We start from the raw sequence: 24,954 nt of genomic DNA on the forward strand, positions 1-24,954 counted from the left end.
GCAGGTTTGCCTGGTTCTTTTTGTTTCTGTTGGCGTTCTGTGGCATTTGGGAAGCGTGGACAGACATAATCTCTGATTAAAGGACTTTGTTGTTAGGTATCTGAGTCACTGAGAGGAAATCATGGAGAAACTTCGCCAGGAAATGCAGATGGACTGTTATTCCACTCTCTACTCAAAAAGCCAAAGAACCAGTAAAATAGAATAAACAGGGAGGTAGCTGAATAGCTTATAACATCTATGGGAGCCTGAATGCATACCTCAGTGGGTGAGGAACAATGTAACAGTTGGTGTCAGTGATCCAGTTCACGCTGGATTTTTATAAGCAAGTTAAGATTCAGAGCTTCAACACAGTTTTTCACTTCAAAACAACAAATACTTATTAAGGCCTGAATGCTGTGCTTAACACTCTAAAAGAAACATAAGACATGACCCCTGCACTCTGGTGATTTGTAATATTAATTGAAAAGAACATTTTTCAAAATTTATTTATTAAATTTAATGCAGTGACATTGATAAATCAGGGTATATATGTTGAGAGAAAACATGTCTAGATTATTTTGACATTTGATTGAGCTGTATATCCCTCCCCCAAAGTTAAATTGTCTTCTGTCACCTTCTATCTGGTTTTCTTTGTGCCCCTCCCCTCCCCCAACCCCTCTCTCCTTCTTCGCCCCCTCCCCCCTCCCCCCACCCCCCACCCCTGTTGCCATCACATTCTTGTTCATGTCTCTGAGTCTCATTTTTATGTCCCTTCTATGTATGGATTCATATAGTTCTTAGTTTTTTTTCTGATTTACTTATTTCACTCCATATAATATTATCAAGGTCCATCCATGTTATTGTAAATGATCCGATGTCATCATTTCTTATGGCTGAGTAGTATTCCATAGTATATATGTACCAAAGCTTTTTAATCCACTCGTCCTCTGATGGACACTTGGGCTGTTTCCAGATCTTCGCTATTGTGAACAATGCTGCCACAAACATGGGGGTGCATTTCTCCTTTTGGAGCCGTTCTATGATGTCCTTGGGGTATATTCCTAAAAGTGGGATAGCTGGGTCAAAAGGCAGTTTGATTTTCAGTTTTTTGAGGAAGCTCCATACTGTTTTCCATAGTGGCTGCACCGGTCTGCATTCCCACCAGCAGTGCAGGAGGGTTCCCTTTTCTCCACATCCTCGCCAGCACTTATTCTGTGTTGTACATACAAGGTAGAAAGTAGTAAATGTAGGAAAGAAATAATATATCCAAAATATATAGCTTAAGACATTAATGGAACCGAATTTATGGAGAAGGCAATGTAGAAGGCCAAAACTAAGAATAATTTTATAGAGGAGAAAGCCCTTGAGTATTTATGTTTTGAATATAGTTGGAATTTGGACATTACTAAGAAATACCAGCCCTGGCCGGTTGGCTCAGCGGTAGAGCGTCGGCCTGGCGTGCGGGGGACCCGGGTTCGATTCCCAGCCAGGGCACACAGGAGAAGCGCCCATTTGCTTCTCCAGCCCCCCCCTCCTTCCTCTCTGTCTCTCTCTTCCCCTCCTGCAGCCAAGGCTCCATTGGAGCAAAGATGGCCCGGCGCTGGGGATGGCTCCTTGGCCTCTGCCCCAGGCGCTAGAGTGGCTCTGGTCACAACAGAGATGCCCCAGAGGGGCAGAGCGTTGCCCCCTGGTGGGCAGAGCGTCACCCCTGGTGGGCGTGCCAGGTGGATCCCGGTGGGGCGCATGCGGGAGTCTGTCTGACTGTCTCTCCCCGTTTCCAGCTTCAGAAAAATACAAAAAAAAAAAAAAAGAAATACCACATATTTATTATGTGCCAGGGCATGTTCTAAATTTGTTACCTGTGGTAACTCATATGGTAATCACCACAACCCTGTGAAGAAATCACTGTTATTAAACTCATATTCCAAAGTACCCAAGCATAGACTATAGTTTGGATCAATGTGCTGGTGTGGTCAATTTCTGGATATATTCTAAAGGTAGAGCCCATAGGATTTGGTGGCCAATTGCAGGTGGGTTGGTAGAGAGAGGATTCAAGGATAACACTAAGAATTTTAAAATGAACAACTGAAAGAATGGAGCTGCCGTTAGCTACAGAATGTGGAAAATTGCAGGAGGATCAGGTTAGGGTACAAAGTTTGTATCAGTTTAGTTTTGATATGTTGTTAACCTTGAGGTGTTTATTAGACATCCGGATAGTCCTCAAAGAAATAGTTGGATGTATATGTCAGAGTTCAGGAGAGACTCTCTCTTTTTTTTTTCTTCTTTTCCAAGTAATGGGAGGGGAGATAGAAAGACAGACTCCTGTATGTGCCTTGACTAGTATTAACTCGGCAACTCCTGTCTGGGGTTGATGCTCTGCCCATCTAGGGCCATGCTCACAACCAAGCTGTTTTTAGCACCTGAGGTAAAGGCTCCACGGAGCCATCTTCAGTGCCCAGGGCTGATGCACTTGATTCAGTTGAGCCATGACTGTGGGAGGGGGAAATAGAGAAAGAAAGGAAGAGGAGAAAGAGAAGGGAAGGGGTTGAGAAGCAGATGGATGCTTCTCCTGTGTGTTCTGATTGGGAATCGAACCCAGGACATCCACACACCGGGCTAATGCTCTTATCACTGAGCCCACCAGGCAGGGCAAGAGATATATATTTGGGAACCATTGGAAGTAGTTTGTTGGCTCTTCTTCCACACTTGCTCACAAAATATGGGTCTTTTTTTGTGGTAGAGACAGAGAGAGTCAGAGAGAGGGACATATAGGGACAGACAGACAGGACGGGAGAGAGATGAGAAACATCAATTCTTCATTGCGGCTCCTTAGTTCATTTATTGGTTTCTCGTATGTGCCTTGACCAGGAGCTACAGCAGACCAAGAAACCCCTTGCTCAAACCAGATGAACCCATGCTCAAGCTGGCGACCTCGGGGTCTTGAGCCTGGGTCCTCCACATCCTTGTCAGACACTCTATCCACTGTGCCACTGCCTGGTCAGGCAAAATATGGGTCTTTTGTTATGTTCCTTTCCCAGCCCTCATTCCTATAACCTCACCTCTGTAGACAATCTTAGCTGCTCCATGACCTAAATGTCACCTTGACACAAGTGGATCTTATTGATGGAGGTGGAAAACAGGACAAGCAAGATGCCAGGATGATGTTACAGACACATTGTTGACCATGTCCAACAGAGGGGACATCCAGCAGATGTAGAGACCAAGTCATTTAATGACTAACTCCGCTTAGGGCTACAGCAGAGTCTTTGTAGGCTAACAATCACAGGAGGACTTAGTCTTTCTGGCTCATTATTATATCCCCAGTGCACAGAAAATAACAGGCACATGGTAGATTTCAGAAGATCCTTGTTGAGTTAGTGAAGACGGAGAAGCAGGGAAAAACCCGGGACATAGCAGAACTAGGTAAGATTAGGGAGGTATGGAGAAGATGCATTGCAAATGCTATAAGAGAAGTGATGAAAAGAAATTTCCTTCAGAAATAAATACAGTAAAAACAAAGTGATTTACAGGTGTTTATAGCCATCTGCTCTCATGAGTCACTGAGAAATGAAAACCGAGGAATCACTAGAAAGCAATTTTATAGTTTTTTCCCCCAAAAAATGAATTTTAATCTACTTCAAACCAGAATATCATTGAAATATGGAAGGCACTTTTAGGGGAAAAATACACTGAACAGTCAATTTCACATTATATTAAATTTTAACTTATGTTTTTTATATCTCTAGAATGATACTATTTCAATTTAAGACAGTTTTTCTTCTTTAATGAAACATTTTTACTAAAGGAACATTAGCAAAATTTGAAATCAATATTTTGTAAATACTTTTAAAATATTTTATTGCTAACTTGAAAATAAAAGACAAAATTGCAGATGATCGTTTATATACGCATCCTGAGATCAACGTATTATTAAAAATCCTACCTTGATAAAGAGTTTCAAACTCGTGAAGGTGTGTTTGAGCTTCCTTGGTTTACCACAGGCCTAAAGGCGCCTGTTAGTTATAGACATCCTCATTTTCTTAATTATATGCTGAATTGTAAGCGACTGCTGAATTGAGTTTTATATTTTATTGTTGTGAGATGCCCATTTATTTTCAGGACTACAGAGAAGGTACAACAGAAATAATGCTGGCATGTTTCATGGTCTTTTTGAAACAAAGTACTTAGCAATAGGTAAGAAAGGACATCACAAATTCAGTCAGGCCCTGACAGGGTGGCTCAGTGGTTAAAACATCGTCCCAATGTGCTGAGGTTGTAGGTTCCGTCCCCGGTCAGGGACAGATGAGAAGCTTATAAGGAGTGCACAGGGAAATGTAGCAATGAGGCGGAACGGCCTGTTGATGCTTCGCTCCCTTCCCTCCCTCCCTTCTTCACTTCCTTTCTCCCTCCCTTGCTCTCTCTCTCTCTCTCAAATCAGTGGAAAAATTAAAAAACAACAACAATAAGTTCTAAGTTTATTTTTATCCGAAGTGATTAACAGTAAGTTCAGTTTATCTCAGATATTACTGTACCTGATCAATGGACTCCAGCATTGTTCAGTTTCTACGGTATCTATTTTGACATTCCTACAAATAGATTTGCCATTTAGGTTGGCAAAGGTGTGCTCTGTAATGAAACATTCTGACATCAAGGAGTAGTTGTCACTGTACATTAAATGGAAAAAAAACTAGCAGAAATCTGCCTGTTATAATAAAGACCAGAGCATAGTTAAATTAAGAGTTACTTGAGCCTGACCAGGTGGTAGCACAGTGGATAGAACATTGGACTGGGACACAGGGAACCTAGGTTCGAGACCCCAAGGTCACTGGCTTGAGCACAGGCTCACCTGACTTGAGTGCAGGGTCGTCGGCTTTAGTGTGGGATCATAGGCATGACCCCATGATCACTGGCTTGAGCCCAAAGTCTTGAGCCCAAAGGTCACTGGCTTGAGCAAGGGGTCACTCAGTCTGCTGTAGCCCCCTAGTCAAGGCACATGTGAGAAAGCAATCAATGAACAACTAAGGTGTCGCAATGAAGAATTGATGTTTTTCATCTCTCTCCCTTCCTGTCTGTCTGTCCTTCTTTCTGTCTTTCTCTCTATCCCTGTCACAAAAAAAAAGTTACTTGAGATCTTTATTTAAACCTGATTAATTGGCAAATGAGTCCATTGTTTGGTTTCCTAGATAAATTGTCTATAGTCTCTAGTTTCTCTTTTTAGCCCAGTGAAGGCTCCTATTTAATGAACAAACTTTCTTTTTCCTTTCTATTGAATTTATTGTGGTGACACTGGTTAATAAAATTATACAGATTTCAGGTGCACTGTTTTATAACACATAATCAGTACACCGTATTGTGTGTTCACTGCCCCAAATCAAATCTCATCCATCACTATTTATCTGCCCTCTACCATCACCTCCCTGGCAGTCACCAAACTGTTGTTGGTTTCCATTAATTTTTCCTCTTTTTTTGGGTGGGGACTCAATCCCTCTATCCCCTCAGGAAGCTCCTGCTCTCTATCTATGAGTCTGTCTCTGTCTTGCTTGTGAGTTCATTTTGTTCCTTAGATTCCCCATGTGAATGAAATCGTATAGTACTTGTCTTTCTCTGACTGGCTATTTCACTAAGCATAATACTGTCCAGGTCCATCCTTGTGGTCACAAAAGGCAAGGCTTTCTTCTTTTTTAGGGCCAAGTGGTAGTCTATTGTATAACTGTACCATAGCTTTTTTTATCCACTCATCTATTGGTGGATACTTGGGCTGCTTCCAGATCTTGGCTATTGTAAATAATGCTTCGATTGACAGAGTGTACATATATTCTTTGGAATTAGTGTTTCAGGTCTCTTTTGATAAATTACTAGAAGTAGGATCACTGGGTTATAAGGCAGTCCTGTTTTTAATTTTTTGAGGAATCTCCATACTGCTTTACAGTGGCTGCACCAGTCTGCATTCCCACCAGCAGAGCAGGAGGGTTCCCTTTTCTCCACATCCTCGCCAACACTTGTTGTTTGTTGATTTATTGATGAGTGCCATTCTGACAGGTGTGAGGTGATATCTCATTTGGTTTTAATTTGCACTTTCCTAATGGTTAGTGACATTGAACATCTTTTCATATGTCTATTTGTCATTTGTATGTCCTCTTTAGAAAGGTGTCTATTCAGGTCCTTTGCCCATTTTTATTTTTTTTTAAGTGAGAGGAGGATAGATAGAGAGACAGACTCCCACATGCGCCCCAACCAGGATCCACCCTGCAACCCCTGTCTGGGGCCAACACTCGGACCAACAGAGCCACTAGCTACAGGAGTGGAACAGAGAAGGGGAGAGAGAGGGGAAGAGAAGCAGATGGTCACTTCTCCTGTGTGCCATGACTGGGGATCAAACCTGGGACATCTGCATGCCAGGCCAACGCTCTGCCAACTGAGCCAACTGACCAGGGCCAGATTGCTCGTTTTTTGGTGTTGAGTTTTTTAAGTTCTTTATAAATTTTGAATATCAGTCCCTTACCAGATGTATCAGCAAATACCTTCTCCCATTCAGTGGATTCTTTTCAATTTCTTGATGGTTTTCTTTGCTATGCAAACATTTTTTAGGTTGATAGTCCAATTTGTTTATTTTTTCTTTTGTAACCTTGCCTAAGGAGATATATCAGAAAAAATTTTGCTCAGGAAATGTCTGAGGTTTTACTACCTATGTTTTCTTCTAGGATTTTTATGGTTTCAAGTCTTACATTTAAGTCTTTATTCCATTTTGAGTTTATTCTTGTGTATGCTATAAGAAGGTAGTCTAGTTTTATTTTTTTACATATATCTGTTTAATATTTCCAACAACACTTATTGAATATCCCATGTTTGTCCCATTGTATATTTTTGCCTCCTTTGTCACAAATTAATTCACCAAAACAGCATAGGTTGATTTGTGGGTTCCCTATTCTGTTCCATTGGTCTGTATGTCTGTTTTTATGCCAGTACCAGGCTGTTTTGAATACTATTTCCTTGTAGTATAGAGTATTATAAAGTAGCATGATTCCTCCAACATTGTTCTTCTTTCTCAAGATTGCTATTCGGGGGTCTTTTGTGCTTCCAAATAAATGTTTGTACTATTCTAGTTCTGTGAAATATGCCATTGGTATCTTGACAGAAATTGCATTTTAGCTTCAGATTGCTTGTTTTATGAACCCCCTTTAAAACTGATTCTCTTTTTACAGGGAAACCCTGTTTAAAGTATTAGTTATCTCATATTTGAGGCCTACATTATTGTCTATGTTATCAATGAGCTCTTATTTAAACAATAAACTTTTCAACTAGAAATACGAATTAAAGGAGCCTAGTTCATAGTCTTTTATTTTATTTTTCTTTGTCTTACATATCCAGACTTCATCTTTCAATTGTGAAAATTACTTCACTATCTAATTTTTTTTTGTATGAACAATGTTGAAATAAAGGTCCTATTGTATTTATTTGCTTTTGTGAATCAGAGCTGTAAGGGTGCTATTTTAAAATATTAAGGACTTAAAATTTTATAAACTCACATACAAGCGCCTTTCAGAAATTAAAATTTCCTTTTGCAGGAAGAGTAGTTAACAATACGCATCTCACAGAACTGAAGTGGGGGTTGGCAGGTCAGTGCGATACATGGGCCATGTCAACATTAAGAACGAAGTTGACTAAAAAGTGGGCACTTCGTCAGTTTTCCTTAATATTTTCAGGTAAGATAAGGAACTGCTCAGGGGTAGAAATGGAAATAATAGATTCTACGGATTTTTTTTATCACCATAGCAACCACAGGGACTACGGTTTCATTTTTAGAGGGTCAGAAACTGTAAAGATCACTTATTTCTAGACCAACTAAAATTGTAAAAAGCTATAAAAGAGCTCAACTCTGGCTTTAAACTGTGGAAACTGCTAGAGAATTTTCTTTGGTGCGTAATACCATTTTTCTGTGTGCAATGCCTCAGGGACAGGGGTACGTGTAGGAATTAGAAAAAGGATTTCTTGGACTCCAGCCAGTTCAGACAGCCTTCTCTGAGAATGCACCAAGAAGCTATTATCTAGATATCCAGGGATTATGACATCTCCTGCCCCACTTTTTGCTTTTCTCATCTAAGGTAGAAAGTCCTCTTGCTTTTGCAACATGCTGCTCAACATTGCTAAAATGGTCCGTAATTCGGTTCTGAGCAATTGTACCTCTTTCCAGAGAATTCGGAGCTCTGCAGAGATTTAGGTTAAAATCAGGAAGCTTTGCAAGCTCACATCCTCAGAGACAGACTGTGTTTGTGTATGCGTGTACGTAGGCACGCACACTCCCTCCACACACACTCGATACCACACTACACCAAAGCCATAATGGATTACTTTTATCTTGGTGAGGAAGCTCTTCCTTGTCTTCTCTTTAATTTTACTCTCGTATGAGATTGCAACCATTCATTTAAAGTGTTTGGGCTACCCAAGCAGACCAATATGGCTGCGTGCCCCAATGTGAATGTAAGTAAGCATCGTGTCCGTAGGCTGGCTGCTTGGTATCAAGTGAAGAACTTGTTCGAGACCTGGGTCTCTACCCTGGGGCAGCTGCAGCCACAGGGAGACAGCGTCCACGTCTTACATCATTAGGAGTTGAGTTGCGGCAGTGCAAGTGGTGGGGAAACTAGGCTGCCCGGGGCAGTGGAGGTAAAAGAAACAAGACAGAGAAGCCATGTTGGTGCAGCTTCCTAGCACCAGACCTGATCAAGTCAGTGGGATAGCCCCAGATCTTCCACCCAAGGCTCAGAGTCTTCAGAAGATGGTCATGAAATTTGGCCAGGTGAATTAAAAAACAAAACAAACAAACAAAAATCAGGGACGTAAGAAGGATGTTTGAGTGCAGTGACTTTTAAGGCACTGCTAGCATATACCAGATCCATTCTATCTTTTCAAAACTGCTTTAAATTTATTTCAATTATAATTTACACTCAATATTATCGGTACTTTGTATTAGTTTCAGTTGTACAGCGTAGTGGTTAGACAATCACATACTTAGAAAGTGTTCCCCTGATATTTTCAGTACGCACCTGGCCCCACACACAGTTTACAATGTTAGTGACTGTATTCCCTGTGCGATACACTGTATCCCCGGGACTGTTTTGTAACTGCCACTCTGTACGCCTCAGACACTTCGCCTTTGTCACCAAGACCCCTACACCCTCACCTCTTCCAACCATCAGTCTGTTCGCCGTATCTATGAGTCTGTTTCATTCGTTCATTTGTATTGTTCTATAGATTCCACCATCCCTTTTAAAAAGTTTCTGTTATATTATCAGTTTTGTTTTTTATTAATAGTAAACCTTTCTTCACTGAAGAAGTGTCTTATGTCAAATCAGTGCAGCCGTAGCGTAGCACTGTGCTCTTTCCGGTTTTGTAGTGAAGGAGGGTGACAGCGGAGGACAGTCTGCTCTCTGCAGCTTTATATTTTCACACTCCGAAAATGCTGAAATTGCTCTGTAAGATCACCAGTGACCCCCTGGGTTTCCCAAGTTGACTTTTCTCTCCTGTTCCTAGCTACATTAGACTTGCTGACAGCTCCCTGCGTCCTTCCTGTTCTTCTTTCTTCCCTTGGTTTTGAATGACTTGACTCCTGTTCCTTTTCTTGGTCCGATGAGAATTACTCATTGGGCATATTTATCTATTCCGTCTGCCTCTGCTTCCCACAGAGCTTCATCCTTAGGCACAGTTTTTGATCACTCTTTTTGCTCTAAAAACCTTTCCGGAGAAATTTGACCATCTAAACAACATCTATGTTACAGTGATGCGCAATTCTGTCCATACCACGGGTAGGAGACAGCTCTCACCTGCACTCCTCCGGATTAATGCTCGCACAGGCCATTTCTGTGTTGGCATGCCCCACGTCCTCTCCTATGCTAATACTGGAGCTGTCAGATAAGTATTCTTACCCCTGATTTAAACCGATTTGTTGACCAAAAAATAATAAAGCCTTTCGATCACAAGGTGTAGATTTGAAGAGAACATCTTGGAATTTTATAAACAGCTCCTCTCTCTCTGAAATTATTTCCATCACCAATTACTGTTGCATCTTACCCTTTTTCTAGCTAATTTGCAAGGCCTGGGAACACAGCTGCTTTTGTCTTTATTTTTTAAATGTTTTAGGTTCCCACTGTAAGCATTGACTTTTTACTCCTGACAGCCAACATCTACATTTTCCCCTGTTTCTACAGCTTAGCTCTCCCCCAAGACAAGTCTGCATGCAGCACAGTCAGAAGTGGTGGGATGAGGTAGGAGAACGCCCCGCCCCGGGGCCAACCCATGACCACTGTCCTGCCGCCAAACCAGACTTGTGGCTTTTGCTCCGGAGCCTGCCTTCAGAGAAGCTGCAGGCTCAGCAGGGGCCCCTTTCTATTTAGCCCTGTCTCCGTCTCATACCTGATTAAAACCCTCCCCAGTTTTGCTTGGAAGTAGGCAAAAAATATTCCGTTCATTGGTATTTGTTACATTTTTATACCTATATGTATTTATCTGGGGGGAAACAGGAGACCTCTGGGTCAGAACATATATTAATTATTCAAGAGCAGCTTTGTGTCAGTTCCCACGCCCCAATCCCCACAGGAAAAGGCAGTGAGGGCCAGAAGTGTATCACACAGGGGTTGCAGTACAGGAGAGAAATGCCCAGATCAGGGACTTAGGAACATCAGAGCTTACACAGAGAAGCTGGTGAGAGAGGACAAAGGAGAAAGAGAGAGAGAACAAACCAGCCTTGGCTCTGGAATGTGAGCAAATCATCTCCAGGGAGAGAGGCAGGTAGGGGTCTATTATTCTTGGAATGTAGCTTAGAATATAAACAAAGCACTCCGGAGAGAGATGTTTCTAAACCTCTGGAGCAATGCGCTAGTATAAACTTCAAGGTCTGTTTGCTATTCAGTTATCCTTTAACCCCGTCTCCACCGCTCTTTGCTCAGAAAGCTCAGACTATGCAGACATGTGGAGATATGTCGGGCCCAACAGTAGTTGCCATACCATCCCTCTTCTCAAAATCTGAGGCCAGCTGCCTGTTGGGAGTGTACAGTCTGATACCCCAAAGACTTCTCAATAGGATTATGTCCAAAACTGAACTTGTCCCTTACACACATACACACGCCAGCGTGCATGCACACACACAGCCTGTTCATGCATCTGAAATCGTGTTTCTCAGTGACACAACGGTTCATCCAGACCTCTGTGCCAGAAACCTGCAAGTTACTCAATCCTTTCCTCTTCCTAGTCCAACATACTGTCAGTTTTGTAGCATCTTCTTCTTTTTGCTTTTTAGCGTTTTCTTCCCCCCTTTTTTTAGCATCTTCTTTTTAAACTCATTTCTCAAGTCAGTGTAATAATGAATACCAATTAGATATTTGATTACATTAATGAAGTTTTGTTAAGTTGGTAGGTGTGGTAATGATATTATGTGTACTTTCCTTGAGGAGAATTGATATATATTGGAAATACTTGCTGAAGTATTCAAGAATAAAATATTATATCAACTTGTTTAGGAATAGCCCAGCTGAGGAGCTGAATGTGTGAGCTTATAATGAAACAAGGTTGTCCATGACTTCATTGGAGTTGGCACTGGAAAACAGGTCCATGGGGACTCTTTGTCATATTTTCCTGCATTTTATATATTTGAAATTTTCTATAATTGTTTAATGTCATAGATTCCCACTGGTTACTGAATTACCTTTAGGGCCTTCAAAGCACGTCATTAAACATCTTCAGCCTCTGTTTCTTGACCCATCTTTCCCTAATTCTCTACATTTCTAAAATGTCAAAATAAAAAGCCAGATATGCCTGCTTATGCTCCCTGTTTTTGTATATGTGTAACTACTGACTAGAATGTCATTCACATTTCAACTAGATAAGCCCCAAATTGCACTTCCTTCATGATCTCTTTCCTGAGCTTGTGACCAAATAGGATATATGGTTCATTCTTTCTCTGAACTTCTAGAGAGATTCAGTACTGCTTAGATCACTCATCATATTCTTTTTTTGTATTTTTCTGAAGTTTGAAGCGGGGAGGTAGTCAGACAGATTCCCACATGTGTCTGACCAGGATCCACCTGGCAATCCCACTACGTGGCGTTGCTCTGCCCATCTGGGGCAATGCTCCATTGCAACAGGAGCCATTCTAGTGCCTGAAGCAGAGGCCATGGAGCCATCCCCAGTGCCGGGGCCAGCTTTGCTCCAGTGGAGCCTTGGCTGTGGGAGAGAAAGAGAGAAATAGAGAGAAAGTAGAGGGGGGAGGGTAGAGAAACAGATGGACGCTTCTCCTGTCTCATGTGTGCCCTGGCTGGGAATTAAACCTGGAACATGCTGGGTCGATGCTCTACCACTGAGCCAATCGGCCATGGCCTCGTCATATTCTTTCTTATAATCTAGCTGGGGCTTCCACACTTTTATCTTTTCCTCCAGTTCTCCAAACCACAAACTCCCTTAATTCAGAATTAAATCAATTTAAAACTTCTCAAAAATGAACAAATAAACTGTGCTTCACCCAGCCTTGCTTTCTCTATATTGATCCTTTTACATGGAAGAGCTCAATACATTTGCTCAGTTGAATTGTCTGTGAAATTTCAGATGAGCAAAATAAACAATTCATACTAGCAAGACTAGCCAAGTATATCATTTGTAGCAAAAGTTTTTGGAAAATCAATATTTAAAAATATTTTTATTGCATAATAACTTTTTGGTTTGTGATTTTTTTTCCCCTTAAATACAGACTAGATAAAAACTGTGCAGTTAATTTATGGGATATGTTTGACTTTCTTCACTTATTCAACAAAAATACATTGTCATCTACCATGAGCCAGGCACAAGTCTTAACTCTGGAAACCCAATAGAAGTAAGACAGATAGCATCCCTGCACTCACAGGGTCTAGTCTAGTGCTAGAGAGACCAGTAGACATATAACTTAATGGTAGGCAGAAGGGCCTTGAAGCAATATGAAGAATGCAGGGAGTACAGAGTGATTGGGCTACTCTGTAAAATAGAGTGGTAGAGAGGTGAGAGAGAAGTGGGCATGTTGAAACCACTGGGCTTCAGGGCTGATGATTCTAAAAAGTCAAAGAGTATTTCCCCATGTAGAAGATGCACCTTCATTTTGGGACCCGAAATTTGAAAAAAAAAATGTATCACATAAAGTTATTGGACTCAAGTTTTATTCATCATACAATTCACACAACTCCTCATAATTGTCAAAACTCTTATTCATTACATTGTCCTCATCTGTGTCTGATGACGAATCACTGTCTTCAACAATGAGCACTAAAACAAGCGCGAAAAAGCGGGAAATGCAAGTAAAAGAAATCTACAACCACTGTGTAAGATGCACCCAGTTTTTAGACCCCAAATTTTTCCAAAAAAAAAGGCACATCTTATAAATGGGGAAATATGGTATTTAAGTAAAATAAGCCAGTAAGAGAAAGACAGGTACCATAAGATTTCACTCATACGTGGAACTGAATGAACAAAATAAACTAACAAGCGAAATAGACAGACTCTTATATAGAGAGCAGGCTGACATAGAGAGTGGGGCGTGGGCAATGGAGGTGACTGAGCAAAAAAAAAAAGGACAAGAAAGCCCTCGTGGACATGGGTAACAGTGTGGAGATGGCTGGGAGAGGGGAGGCGGGGAAGGGCGTGAGGGGATGACTGGCGATGGGTGGGGACTGGACACGGGACGGAGAACATACAGTGTAGTGCACAGAGATGTCTTGCAGAATCGGGCACCTGAAACCTGTATAATTATGTTAACCAGTATAACCCCAATAAGTTTTTTTTAAAGTCAATCATTAAAAATTGCAAGACCATTTGTTACTTCAAGGGTTTATAATTGGTTTTTATCCCCTAGGCAGCTGATTCATTTCTTTCTCTCTCTCTTTTTTTTTAATCTTCAATAATATAGAATATAAAGGATAGCCTGCGACAAATCTCAGGTCGGATTGACGTTATTCACAATAAGAAGACAGCAGCGTTGCAAAGTGCCATACCTGCAGAAAGGGCGAAGCTCCAGGAAGCTCTCTCACAGCTCGACTCCCAGTGGGAAACAGTTAACCAAACGTACAAGGACTGCCAAGGGTAGGTGACACTTTTATGTTACTAAGTTACCTGCTTTAAGGAACCTTAGTGTTCGTTTCACTGTTCTCCCTGGGGGAAGGAAAGAGGTGGGTAGGAAGAGGGAGAAGTATCACTATCACTGGAAAAAAATAAGTGGAGTGAGAAACAAACGATGATCAGTTCATGCTGGTGAGCTGAATTTGAGACATGGTTCTGTGCTGAGGGGAGCATTATTCTGGAGCACTGTCGTCTCTGCTAAATTCATATAATGTCAAAGAGGTTCGGTCATTTCATAGTGCTGGTGTCGATAATTGTATAGTACAGAGGGTATATCTTTGCTCAGATCTGTGCATGATATATTTATAGAAGTTTGATACTTTGATGAATATATTTGAAATATAAGCTACCAACCAAAAGTTGATTTTCGTTTATCATTTTTATTTTGAAGTCTCCCCACTTATTTTTGCGCTGCAAGGAATTTGTTAGGATGATTTAGCATTTGTTAGGATGATTATTAACATTTTAGAGCTTATCTTAATTAAAATAACTAGCTTTTGATCAATTTTTTAAAATTTAGATACATTCTTTAGTCTCACATCACAAGAAGGTAGAGTTGTTTTCTCTTCCAGTTTTGGGTTAGAAGTAATGAAGTTCTAATGGCTTTAAAACGATTTGTTTCAAATGTATAGTCTCAAGACAGGCTCCTTTATTAGTCTAGGAGGAAATCAAATAATTCTCCAATGGTTATAGGGAACCTTCTATCTCACCTCTATCCATTTTTAACCATCCCGATTTCTACTGTAGTTCTTGACTTAATACATTAGGTTCCTGAACTGATCCTGCTAGTAGGAATCTTTGTTAACTCCAGTGAGCATCCTTACTTTGTTCCCAGTTATGTTTCACCCAGAATTATTTTCTTAAGTGCAAGAACTTCAGTACTGTACTTTCATTTCCCTTAGAAAAAAAGTCCAGACTCATTAGCTGGGCATACGAGGCCTTCGCATGACCCCTGCTCATCGGGTAGGCCTCACTGGGTATCATTTCCTGCCTGCCCTCCAAGCTCTCCAAGTTCCGCTTTAGCAATATGAAATTGATTTGAAGATTTCAGATGTTTTCTGCCCCTGTCCAATTTGTCCTTCGGGTCTCACTGAGATTGTGATTTCCTTCTTAAGATCCTAAAACTGTCAGTTGATCATGAAGTCCAGAAACTTAGATATTACTTTATCATTTAATATAATACAATATCAATATACCACTTTGGTATTTGCAAATGTTGCCAGATTTGGTAGCCCCGAAGTGACCTACTTCTAAAACTTTTCACGTAGTAATCAGTTTGTTGATTTTTCTGCCTGGTGCCCAAGCTCCTTAAAGACAAGAACTATGTTTTATTTTATGTGATGAGCTTAGTACTACTGAGTACAAAGTGGTTGTTCAGTGTGTCTGAACTCACGGTACCCCCCCAGAAACCCAAGACTATTCCTACATGGATGGTCTAATAGTTTTCTTTCAACTTGCTGCAAAACAGCTGACCGCAAAGGATCCAAGGCCAGTCTTGATAGAAGAAAAGACACGCAGCAACTCTGTGGATATACTGCAAAAGGCAAATCTAGTAATGCCACCAGAGGCCCCTCCCCTCAGAGTCCCGCATTGAGTCCCATGAACCTCTGCAAGCTACTCCAGCGAGGCCGGTTTCATCACACTCTCTGTGGGTGCCCAGTCACTATTGGGATGTTCTTGTCTCTGATGTCGTATCTCAGAGACAAGACAGTGTTTCCTCCCAGCCATCCAGGCCACCAGTACCATCTCCTAAGAATCTCAGGGGGTTCTTGGGTAGCCATTGGTTACTGTGCTTTTGTAGGGACCTTCCACTCGGCACTGAAGTAGTGGGGAACCTTTTTGATTTTTTAGGCTTCTTCCCTACTTTATTTATGTTATCTTTGGCCAGTGAGCGAGGTATTCCCTTCTTACAGGGTCATATAGATGTCTCCTCTTAGTTCACCTTCAATCGTAGAGTTTAGAAGAAGCAGAAGCACTCCATTGCCCAGAGAGGGTAAACTGAAATCTCACCGGTAGGAGGCCTTCCATATGTCCAGCAAGGGATAGAGTGGCTCTAACCCTGTAGACTCACTTTTTTTTTGTCATATGCAGAAACTAGAAAAGTATCTGAAGTTTACTCTAGTTGGCGTTCTCCAGGAATTGGTCAGGGACCATAAGCTTTTCTATGGCTTTTGGTCTACTTGCTGGTAAAATTGGTTGAAGTCATTGCTTATGAGCACAGGCTGTAGAATCCAGATTGTTTTGGAACCCTGGCTTTCTGCTGACTAGTTCTTTCATTTTATGCTCCACATTTCCCTTATCTAGAAAATGGGACACGATATTTTCTCAGGCACAGAGTTCTTATGAGGACTAAATGACACAATGCATGTAGAGTGCTTAGTGGATTGCTTATACGTGATAATGACTCAATTAAGCTTGGCAATTTTGATGATGAAAATGATGGTCTTATAGCGCTGATTGTGTTCACGTCTGGTAATTTATTCTGATATTCTTTCACATTTTCCTGAGCACTGCAGAAAAATGAATTAAATTCAGTCCTTGCTTTGAAGAACCTCCCAGTCCTGGAGAGAAAATGGACAGTCAGTCAAGCACGGGTTGATAGATTCGAGCTCTGCTAGATGGTGAGGCAAATCTCCCTGGGGAACGGAATAGGAACATCTTCCTCAGAGTCGGGAATAAAGCGGGGTCCCTGAACCACTCAAGGTTCTGCTTTTCAGCGAATTGAAAGTGACTCTGGTTACGTTAGATAGAATTAAATATCTTATTAGAAGGATATTAGGTAGCTCATGGAATCAGTGGAAAGGTCTGAAAGCCAGGTTTAAAAAATGGGCTGAAACCCCTCAAGAAAGACCGGGCTAGGCATTCAGAAACACATCCAGCATAAAAAGCCACAAAATTAGCCTGACCAGGCAGTGGCTTAGTGGATAGAGCATTGGACTGGGACACTGAGGACCCAGGTTCGAAACCCTGATGTTGAGAGCTTGAGCATGGGCTCACCAGCTTGAATGAAGTGTTGTTGGCTTGAGCCAACGTGTATCATAGAAATGACCTCATGGTTTCTGGCTTGAGCCCAAGGTTGCTGGCTTGAGCAAGGGGTCACTCACTCTGCCGTAACCCTCCCTCCCATCAAGGCACATATGCGAAAGCAATCACTGAACAACTACAGAGCTGCACAAAGAATTATGCTTCTCATTCATCTCTCTCCCTTCCTGACTGTCTGTTCCTGTCTGTCCCTCTCTCCGACTTGTTCTCTGTCTCTGTCTCAAAAAAAAAAAAAAGCCACCAAATGAATCTGAATACAAGCTGTTGCCATGGCCATGATGTGCTGGTGCACCCAGAGGCACTGTTGCCACTGGATATTGTTTGCTGCTATCACTGCCAAAAAGTATTTAAATTATTACTTCTTTTAGTGTAACTAACTTTAGAATTAAGGTTTCTGACAGAAGAATTATTAATAAGGCAGGGGGTGGATTTTTTTCTGCAGAGATTCAGTTAGTAAATATTTTCATCTATGCAGACCGTCTATTTTCTGTCGCAGCTCCCCAGCTCTGATGTTGTAGGGTGAAAGAAAGCATAGATAATACATATAATACATGAATGGACATGGTTTATTCTCACAAAGCTTTATTTACAAAGACAGGTGGCAGGCCATATTTTGTTGTGGGCCATAAATTGCAGACTCCTCTTATCAGACAAGCTTAAGTCATATAACTAGGGTCTAGCTGGAATTTGGGCTCCATTTTTATTGTCATCAGGGACTTGTCTTACACCAAGGTACATAAAATGGTAGATTCTTGAATCCTTAGAGTGGAAGTATAGCCTTCATGTTGGGTTCTCAACAAAAATCTACTGAATTTTGTAATAAGCCAACTTAAGTTTAAATTAAAATACCTTTAAGCCAGTAAGAAGGTGTTGGTATTTCTTCTTATATGATCCATGAATGTTAGTATATTAGTCAGATATTCCAATAACGTGATGATACAAATCACCCCAAAACTTGACTTAAAACAACAAGCATTTATTCTCACGCTCATGGATATTTAGGTTGCCTATGGTTTGGCTGACCGAGGCTGGGCTGCTCTTTCAAGCTGTGGGTTAGCTGAACTAGGTTCCAGCATGTGTGTTAGGTTAAGGTCTGCTATCTGTATCTTTATTTTACACCTGAGATGAATGGTCAGTGCCATGCATGCTTTTCTCATGATGGATCACCAGAGTGTGAAACAAGCCTAACCTCCCGAGAACACTTACAGCCCGTGCTCATGTGAAGTCCATTCACAGTCTGTTGGCCAGAACACCCTGACATCCCTAGAATGGGGAAGCAGTCCCTTCTGCAGTAGAAGAGGGACCGGGAGGACTTTTTGTTGAACCATAATCCAAACTATGGTAGATAGTGAATCATTCATAATAAAGGATTTTTTTACAGCTAGAAAATACCTTAGTGATTTTTGTCCTGCTTCGTTATTTTACAGGGGAGAGTGAGGATATTAAGTCACTTGGCCAAACACAGGCTACTTGGTGTATTTCTACCTTACCAAAATACTGAGTTTGAATAAGCTTGCATAGTTTACTCAGAAATTACAAAGATAAGAAGATGCATTCGACTCTTAGCATTCTTAAAGCATAGGTTCTGACAGCATAATTAATCAACAAACTCATTAATGCTGTAATAGGAAGTCTCACCTGTATTAATTTCATAATGTAAAGCAGACATTACTCTTTAGGAGGGGCGAGTAGAGAATTGAAAGTCAGATTGATTTGTGACTGCTCATTCACTGTCTAAGAGACCTGCTTCTATACATTGTCTTTCACTGTATAGAATTTCAGCATGTGTCTCAAGATTACAAATTATCAAACTATCAGGAGTGGCACCTTTCCGTGGAAATACATATAGTGAACACAGTAAGGGGTAAATCCATGAATCCCATGTATATGTATAGATACGCATGTATGTAAGATAAACATTGAACTTTGTGAGACATTAATTGTGTTGCTGTATTCTGTTTTCATCTATTTCTTGGTAGGTTACACATTGCTTACAAAACATACTGACAGGAAACACAAAAATTGAGAATTTACATAAGATTTCTCTAGTATGAGAAAAACAAAGTTCTTCTTTCAACAAATATACTGCTCACAAAAATTCAGGGATATTTTAAAATGAATATGAAGTGATAAAAAAAGATGCATTTGATTTTTTTATTAAACAAGAACATCAGAAAAGCAAACAACAAGTCAAAGAACGGTTTTTAATTATGCAGATGAGATGCAAAACCAACTTTTATTTCATTGGTGAAAATGCACTATACAAAAGACTGAAAGTACTGGACTATCTGCATGTTCCCTGATCCCCTAATTACTGTGAGCAGTGTACTTGAGGGTCTACTAAGCGTCAAATACTTTGTTGTCCTTATTTCTGATACTCTCAAATCACTAATAAATTTGCCCCATTTTCAGGAAATTTCTCCCAAGCCTAAAGGGATATCCCAGTTCAAATGAGATAGAAGGAAAGAAGTTTCTAGACTACAAATTGCTATATAACCATAAGATGGCATTATTGTGTAACAGTGAGGTTGTGGTCTGACATCAAGGAAGATATTTTTTAAAAAAATGATGTTCCCTCTTGGAATTGCATTAAGTCAAATATTTTAGGATGGCTCATAAGTCGTTAAGTTCAAGGTGATTCTGAGCTTCAGGTCTGATGTAAAAAGGACATGAGACCGAGAGAACTGATTTTTCTAGTACTGAATTTCCAGAGGAAAAGAAAACCTCAAAAAATATGGGGAAAGCAGTGTGAAGCCGTTTGAAAAATCAAATTGTATTACCAATAATAGATCATGGAATGAGAAATAGGAAAACAGTAGTACATAAAAGAAACCAAACTCAAAATAATATACATTGTATGAATTAATTTCTATGAAATTCAGAACTAGGCATATTGGGGCCTTAAGGTCAGATGTGGTTACCTTTGTGAGGAGAAGTCATTAACAAGAGCAGGAGCAGATTTTTGGGTCTGAGGAATGTTTTATATCTTGATCCGGATGCTGGTTACATTGATATGTTTCTTTTAAGAAAGTGTTTGGAATTGTACACTTGCAATTTCTACACTTTTCTGTGTGTATGCTATACAGAGTTGAACTTTATACTTAAAAATAATAAATACATACTTCTTTAAGTACAAAAAGGATCTAACTCAGAATTTTACTGGAAAAAAAAGTGTAGCTTTAAGAAAAGCATATTACATTGTTCTATTTTGGACCATTTCATCACAGAGCCCTGATACTTTATGATTTAGTGGTACAGACCCTCAGTTAAGTGTGTGGACGCGCTGCTTTAAAGTTTTCCGGATTTCCTACCGTGGTGCTGGGACCGCAGTGCCGCATGCCCCCAGGATGCTGCAGGTGGGAGAGCTGGAAGCTGCTTCCCTAGGGATTTCTCCTTTGTTCCGTTCCCAGAGTACCAAGCCCACCGTATTAAAGCACTCACACTCCTGCTGCCCTTTGTACTGCGTTGAAGGAAAATGAGACAATGATGGAAATGAAAGGAGAGAAAACAGGAAGAGAAACCAAAGAAATCCGATTCAAAGAGAAAATGCCTTAATCATGTCTGTATTCAGACTCCAGGGATCAAGCCTGTGATTCTGCAGGTTCGCTCCTCCTGCAACTTCCTCCCAAGCATTTGCTAGCGCACTTGTAATTTTTCTGTGGAGACTTTCAATAAATGTTTTTCTCTCGTGTCAAGGTGAAGGAAATAAGCCTTCAGTACCCACAGAGGGGAAGAATAATACACTGATCCTCATGTATCACCATACAATTTTATCCTCCGAAATGGAAGTTAGAGGGACAGATGCATAATCAGGGAGCTTTTCCAGGATTGTTTGTTCCCAGATGAGACATTCAGCTCTAGCTGCATTTGCAGCCTCTTCTGTTTGTCACAGTGCCGATGCAGTCAGGAGGATACATCAGCACACACCCGATCCTGACGACTCAGGGAAGACTGACATTGAGGGCTCAGGCTTAGTCGGTACTCAATGTCAAGATTGCCATGCAAGATCGGATCTTCGTATTTTTCCTTCAAGTTTGTGTGTGTGCACGCATATGTATGCCTGCCAGTGTATAATTCTACTATTGGTTTTTGAACTTGGTAGAATGAAGAAGTAAGAGGTAAAACAAAACTCTTCTGAACATGAGAAAGTTTTCTTTACATCTCGTTTTAGAATGATTGTACTGACCAGGGAAAGTATTCTCAGGCATTCCTTCCCTGGGACAATGAAGAGGAAGATGTGATAAATGGTGGGAGAAGTGAAATTTTCTCTTTGTGTTCCACTGGATTGCCCTGTTGAGACCATGGTATAAGGGGAAGGCTTCTGTGCTGTTGAAATCATTATTGATTTCATAGAACTTACTTTTATTTATTTATTTTGAAATTGACTTTATCAGCGTGGTACCGGTTAACGTAATTATACAGGTTTGGGGTGTTCATTTCTACAGCACATCATCTGTGCGCTGTGCTGTGCGTTTGCCGCCCCAAGTCAAGCCCGTTCCATCACTCTTATCCTCGCCCATGCGCTCCTCCACCGCCCCCCCCCATCCCAGCAGGCCCCACGGTGTTGTATGAGTCCATGAGGATTTTGTATCCTTTTTGGCTCAATCCCTCTCCCCTCCTCAAATAGCCCCCCTCTTGCCAACAGCTGTCAGCCTGCTCTCTATCTATGAGTCTGTCTCGATTTTGCTTGTTAGTTCATTTTGTTCATTAGATTCCCCATGTGAATGAAATCATATGGTACTTGTCTTTCTCTGACTGGCTATTTCACTAAGCATAAAACTTAGTTATCTGTATAAAGAAAATAATTCACCATTTATCTCCACAGATGTATCTGAAAACATTATTATACAGAGACATATGGACACACTCACCAACTTACGTATATTGTGGAAATACTTAAAAGTTTATTATTAACTTAAAAGTTTGCCCCAGTTAAGTATCTTGTTCATTATCTGCTCTTCTACCTTCATCTACATTGACTGGTCTGACTTATTTTATTGATGTCTAGATGTCAGAAACCAGGTCAATTTTGCTTCTTTGTACAATGCACATAGTTAATAAATACTGTTTGATGGCAGTGATGATGAAAACTGTAATGTCCCAGCATCAATATGTCAAGTATGCCAGAAATAAATCATCAAAACTTTAAGAAAGGCCAATCTTTTACTAATCTGTCATTTCCTATAATCTTCCTTCACCGAGCTCAGCCTCTCCACCATCATCTCTGCCATATTGGCTTCCTCTTCTGTGTTTCAGCGTAGCACTTGCCTCTCCTGGTCACTCCCTTCTTCTCCATTCTGTTCTGTTCAGTGTTTCTATTTCCGCCCAGGCTCTGCATAATCTAGATCAGTGGTAGTCAACCTGGTCCCTACCGCCCACTAGTGGGCATTCCAGCTTTCATGGTGGGCGGTAGCGGAGCAACCAAAGTATAAATAAAAAGATAGATCTAACTATAGTAAGTTGTTTTATAAAGATTTATTCTGCCAACTTTAGCGAAAATCCGACATAAAGTACTTGGTAAGTAATTATTATTATATGCTTTAACTTGCTGTAACTCTGCTTTATAAATTTTATAAAGTCAAATTACTTCCCTACTTTATAAATCACCATTACTGTGGAACCAGTGGGCGGTTAGAAAATTTTACTACTAACAGAGATACAAAAGTGGGCGGTAGGTATAAAAAGGTTGACTACCCCTGATCTAAATGATTCCCTACCTATTGTAAATTCCTGCCTTTCAGTGGCTAGTTGGTGCACTTTGCACACCACTGGCAAGCAATTGTTAGCCAAATAGAGGAGTCTTTGTTTCCATCAGCCTAAAATGAAATATATGATTTGACAGACTGCTGATGCCAATTACATGGAATTTTTACCACCAAAGCCGGAGTTTTAAACTGCAAAAGATTAGTCCCATGTAGTTGGTGTTAGGAAGTCTTTAATGTTAGTTTATTGACTATCAAACAGTCTTGTTAAAACAAACCAATTATCAACAAAAATATCCTTATCCTGTAGTTCTGATTTTTGAAGCTATTTAAAACATGAACCATTTAGTATTGTTTACCATTTGAATTAGGTACCTAAACAAGCCCTTGATTGATATGCCCCACTCTACTTATAATTTCTTCTGAATTCTTAGTTGTTGAGGACAGTCGGTGAAGGAATTGGATGAAAGTGATCTGCTATGTTTATTTAATAAAAGGGCTCTTTGACATGCATTGAACATAAGTTTGTTTCTGCCCACCAGCTTATTGTTTGTATGTTCCTATCACTAGTTCAGAGCACTCAGGAGTTGCAGAGTGATTTGCTTTTTATGAGAACCATTTCATCCAGCATCATTTGCCTTATTTCTTCAACAGTTTTTCAGATTCTTATACATCTTTTCAGTTCACATAAAGGTTAGCTTAAAAGTTGCTTCAGATATGAAATTGACTAGATATAAAATTCACATAATCTCGGAGTTAACCATAGATCAATACCTGGATCTTTTTCGCAAAGTAATTGAATATGTTTGTTTCCCAGGATAGCTGTTTATACACATTTCCATTCTTCCCCATAAGTGATTCTACTTCTTCAGTGTATGGAAGGGGGGGGCTGTAGTTGGCTTGTTTGTTATCTGCCTAAACTTTATTTTCATTATTGCCAAAGGGAAAATGCTCTCATATAGAAACCAATTTTATTCCTATAGGACTAGCCTCATTTGAGAAATAACGCCACTCAATAGACTTGACTCATTGTACGCTTCTTGGCTTTTTCATGTCCCAAATTTTCTTCTCTCAATATACATCTTTCCCCTCTACACAGAACAGATGATTTTTGAGTGAAAGTAAAACTGTGATGAATGTAATTTTCCCAGAATCTTTCTTTACTTTATGAGTTAGAATTTTTTTGGTTAAGAGTAACAGAGGCTCGCCTGACCTGTGGTGGCGCAGTGGATAAAGCGTCGACCTGGAAATGCTGAGGTCGCCGGTTCGAAACCCTGGGCTTGCCTGGTCAAGGCACATATGGGAGTTGATGCTTCCTGCTCCTCCCCCCTTCTCTCTCTCTGTCTCTCCTCTCTCTCTCTCTCTCTCTCTCTCTGTCTCTTCCTCTCCTCTCTAAAAAAAAAATGAATAAATTAAAAAATTAAAAAAATTTTTTTTTGAAAAAAAAAAAAAAGAGTCACAGAGGCTCAAGGTAGCAATGCCTTCCAGAACAGACATTTCCCTCTCCTTGGAAACCAAGGCCTTTGAATGAAGAAAGTTGTGGTGGCTCTGGTCATTCCTGCTTTCTACCACGCTGTCCTTTGATGCTGGGCCCTCCTGCACGTGTTGCATGATGGAGTTCCCACAACATCCACATTCCACAGAGAATAGGAGGAGGGGCAAGGGATGTAAACATATTGCATTTTAGGGAAATTTCTTGGAGGCTGCCATGTTTTGCTTATACTTCATTGGCCAGAAGTCAGTCGCATAACTACATCGAAGCCACAATGGAGGCTGGGAAATGTACTGTATTTCCCCATGTATAAGACACACCTTAATTTTGAGGCCTGAAATTTGAAAAAAAATGTATTACATAAAGTTATTGAACTCAAGTTTTATTCATCATAAAATTCATACAACTCCTCATCACTGTCAAAACTCCCATCCATTAGCTTGTCCTCATCTGTGTCTGATGATGAATCACTGTCTTCAACAGTGAGCGCAAAAACAAGCACGAAAAAGTGGAAAATGCAAGTAAAAATAATCCACAACTGTGTAAGACGCACCCAGTTTTTAGATCCCAAATTTTTTGGAAAAGGGTGCGTCTCATTCATGGGGAAATACG

At 40.5% G+C, this 24,954-nt stretch overlaps 1 protein-coding gene across 5 annotated transcripts in view; it reads left to right on the plus strand.

Annotated features, from left to right (window-relative positions):
• Positions 1-24,954, plus strand: part of DMD (dystrophin) — a 2,360,554-nt gene that overhangs the window by 1,021,761 nt on the left and 1,313,839 nt on the right. For all 5 annotated transcript variants that reach the window (XM_066250305.1, XM_066250306.1, XM_066250308.1 and 2 more), the window contains one exon: positions 13,898-14,070. In XM_066250305.1, coding sequence (XP_066106402.1) covers positions 13,898-14,070 — 173 coding nt within the window. The remainder of the gene's footprint in view (positions 1-13,897; positions 14,071-24,954) is intronic.

This window comes from Saccopteryx bilineata, chromosome X, assembly GCF_036850765.1.
Source record: "Saccopteryx bilineata isolate mSacBil1 chromosome X, mSacBil1_pri_phased_curated, whole genome shotgun sequence".
NCBI lineage: Eukaryota > Metazoa > Chordata > Mammalia > Chiroptera > Emballonuridae > Saccopteryx > Saccopteryx bilineata.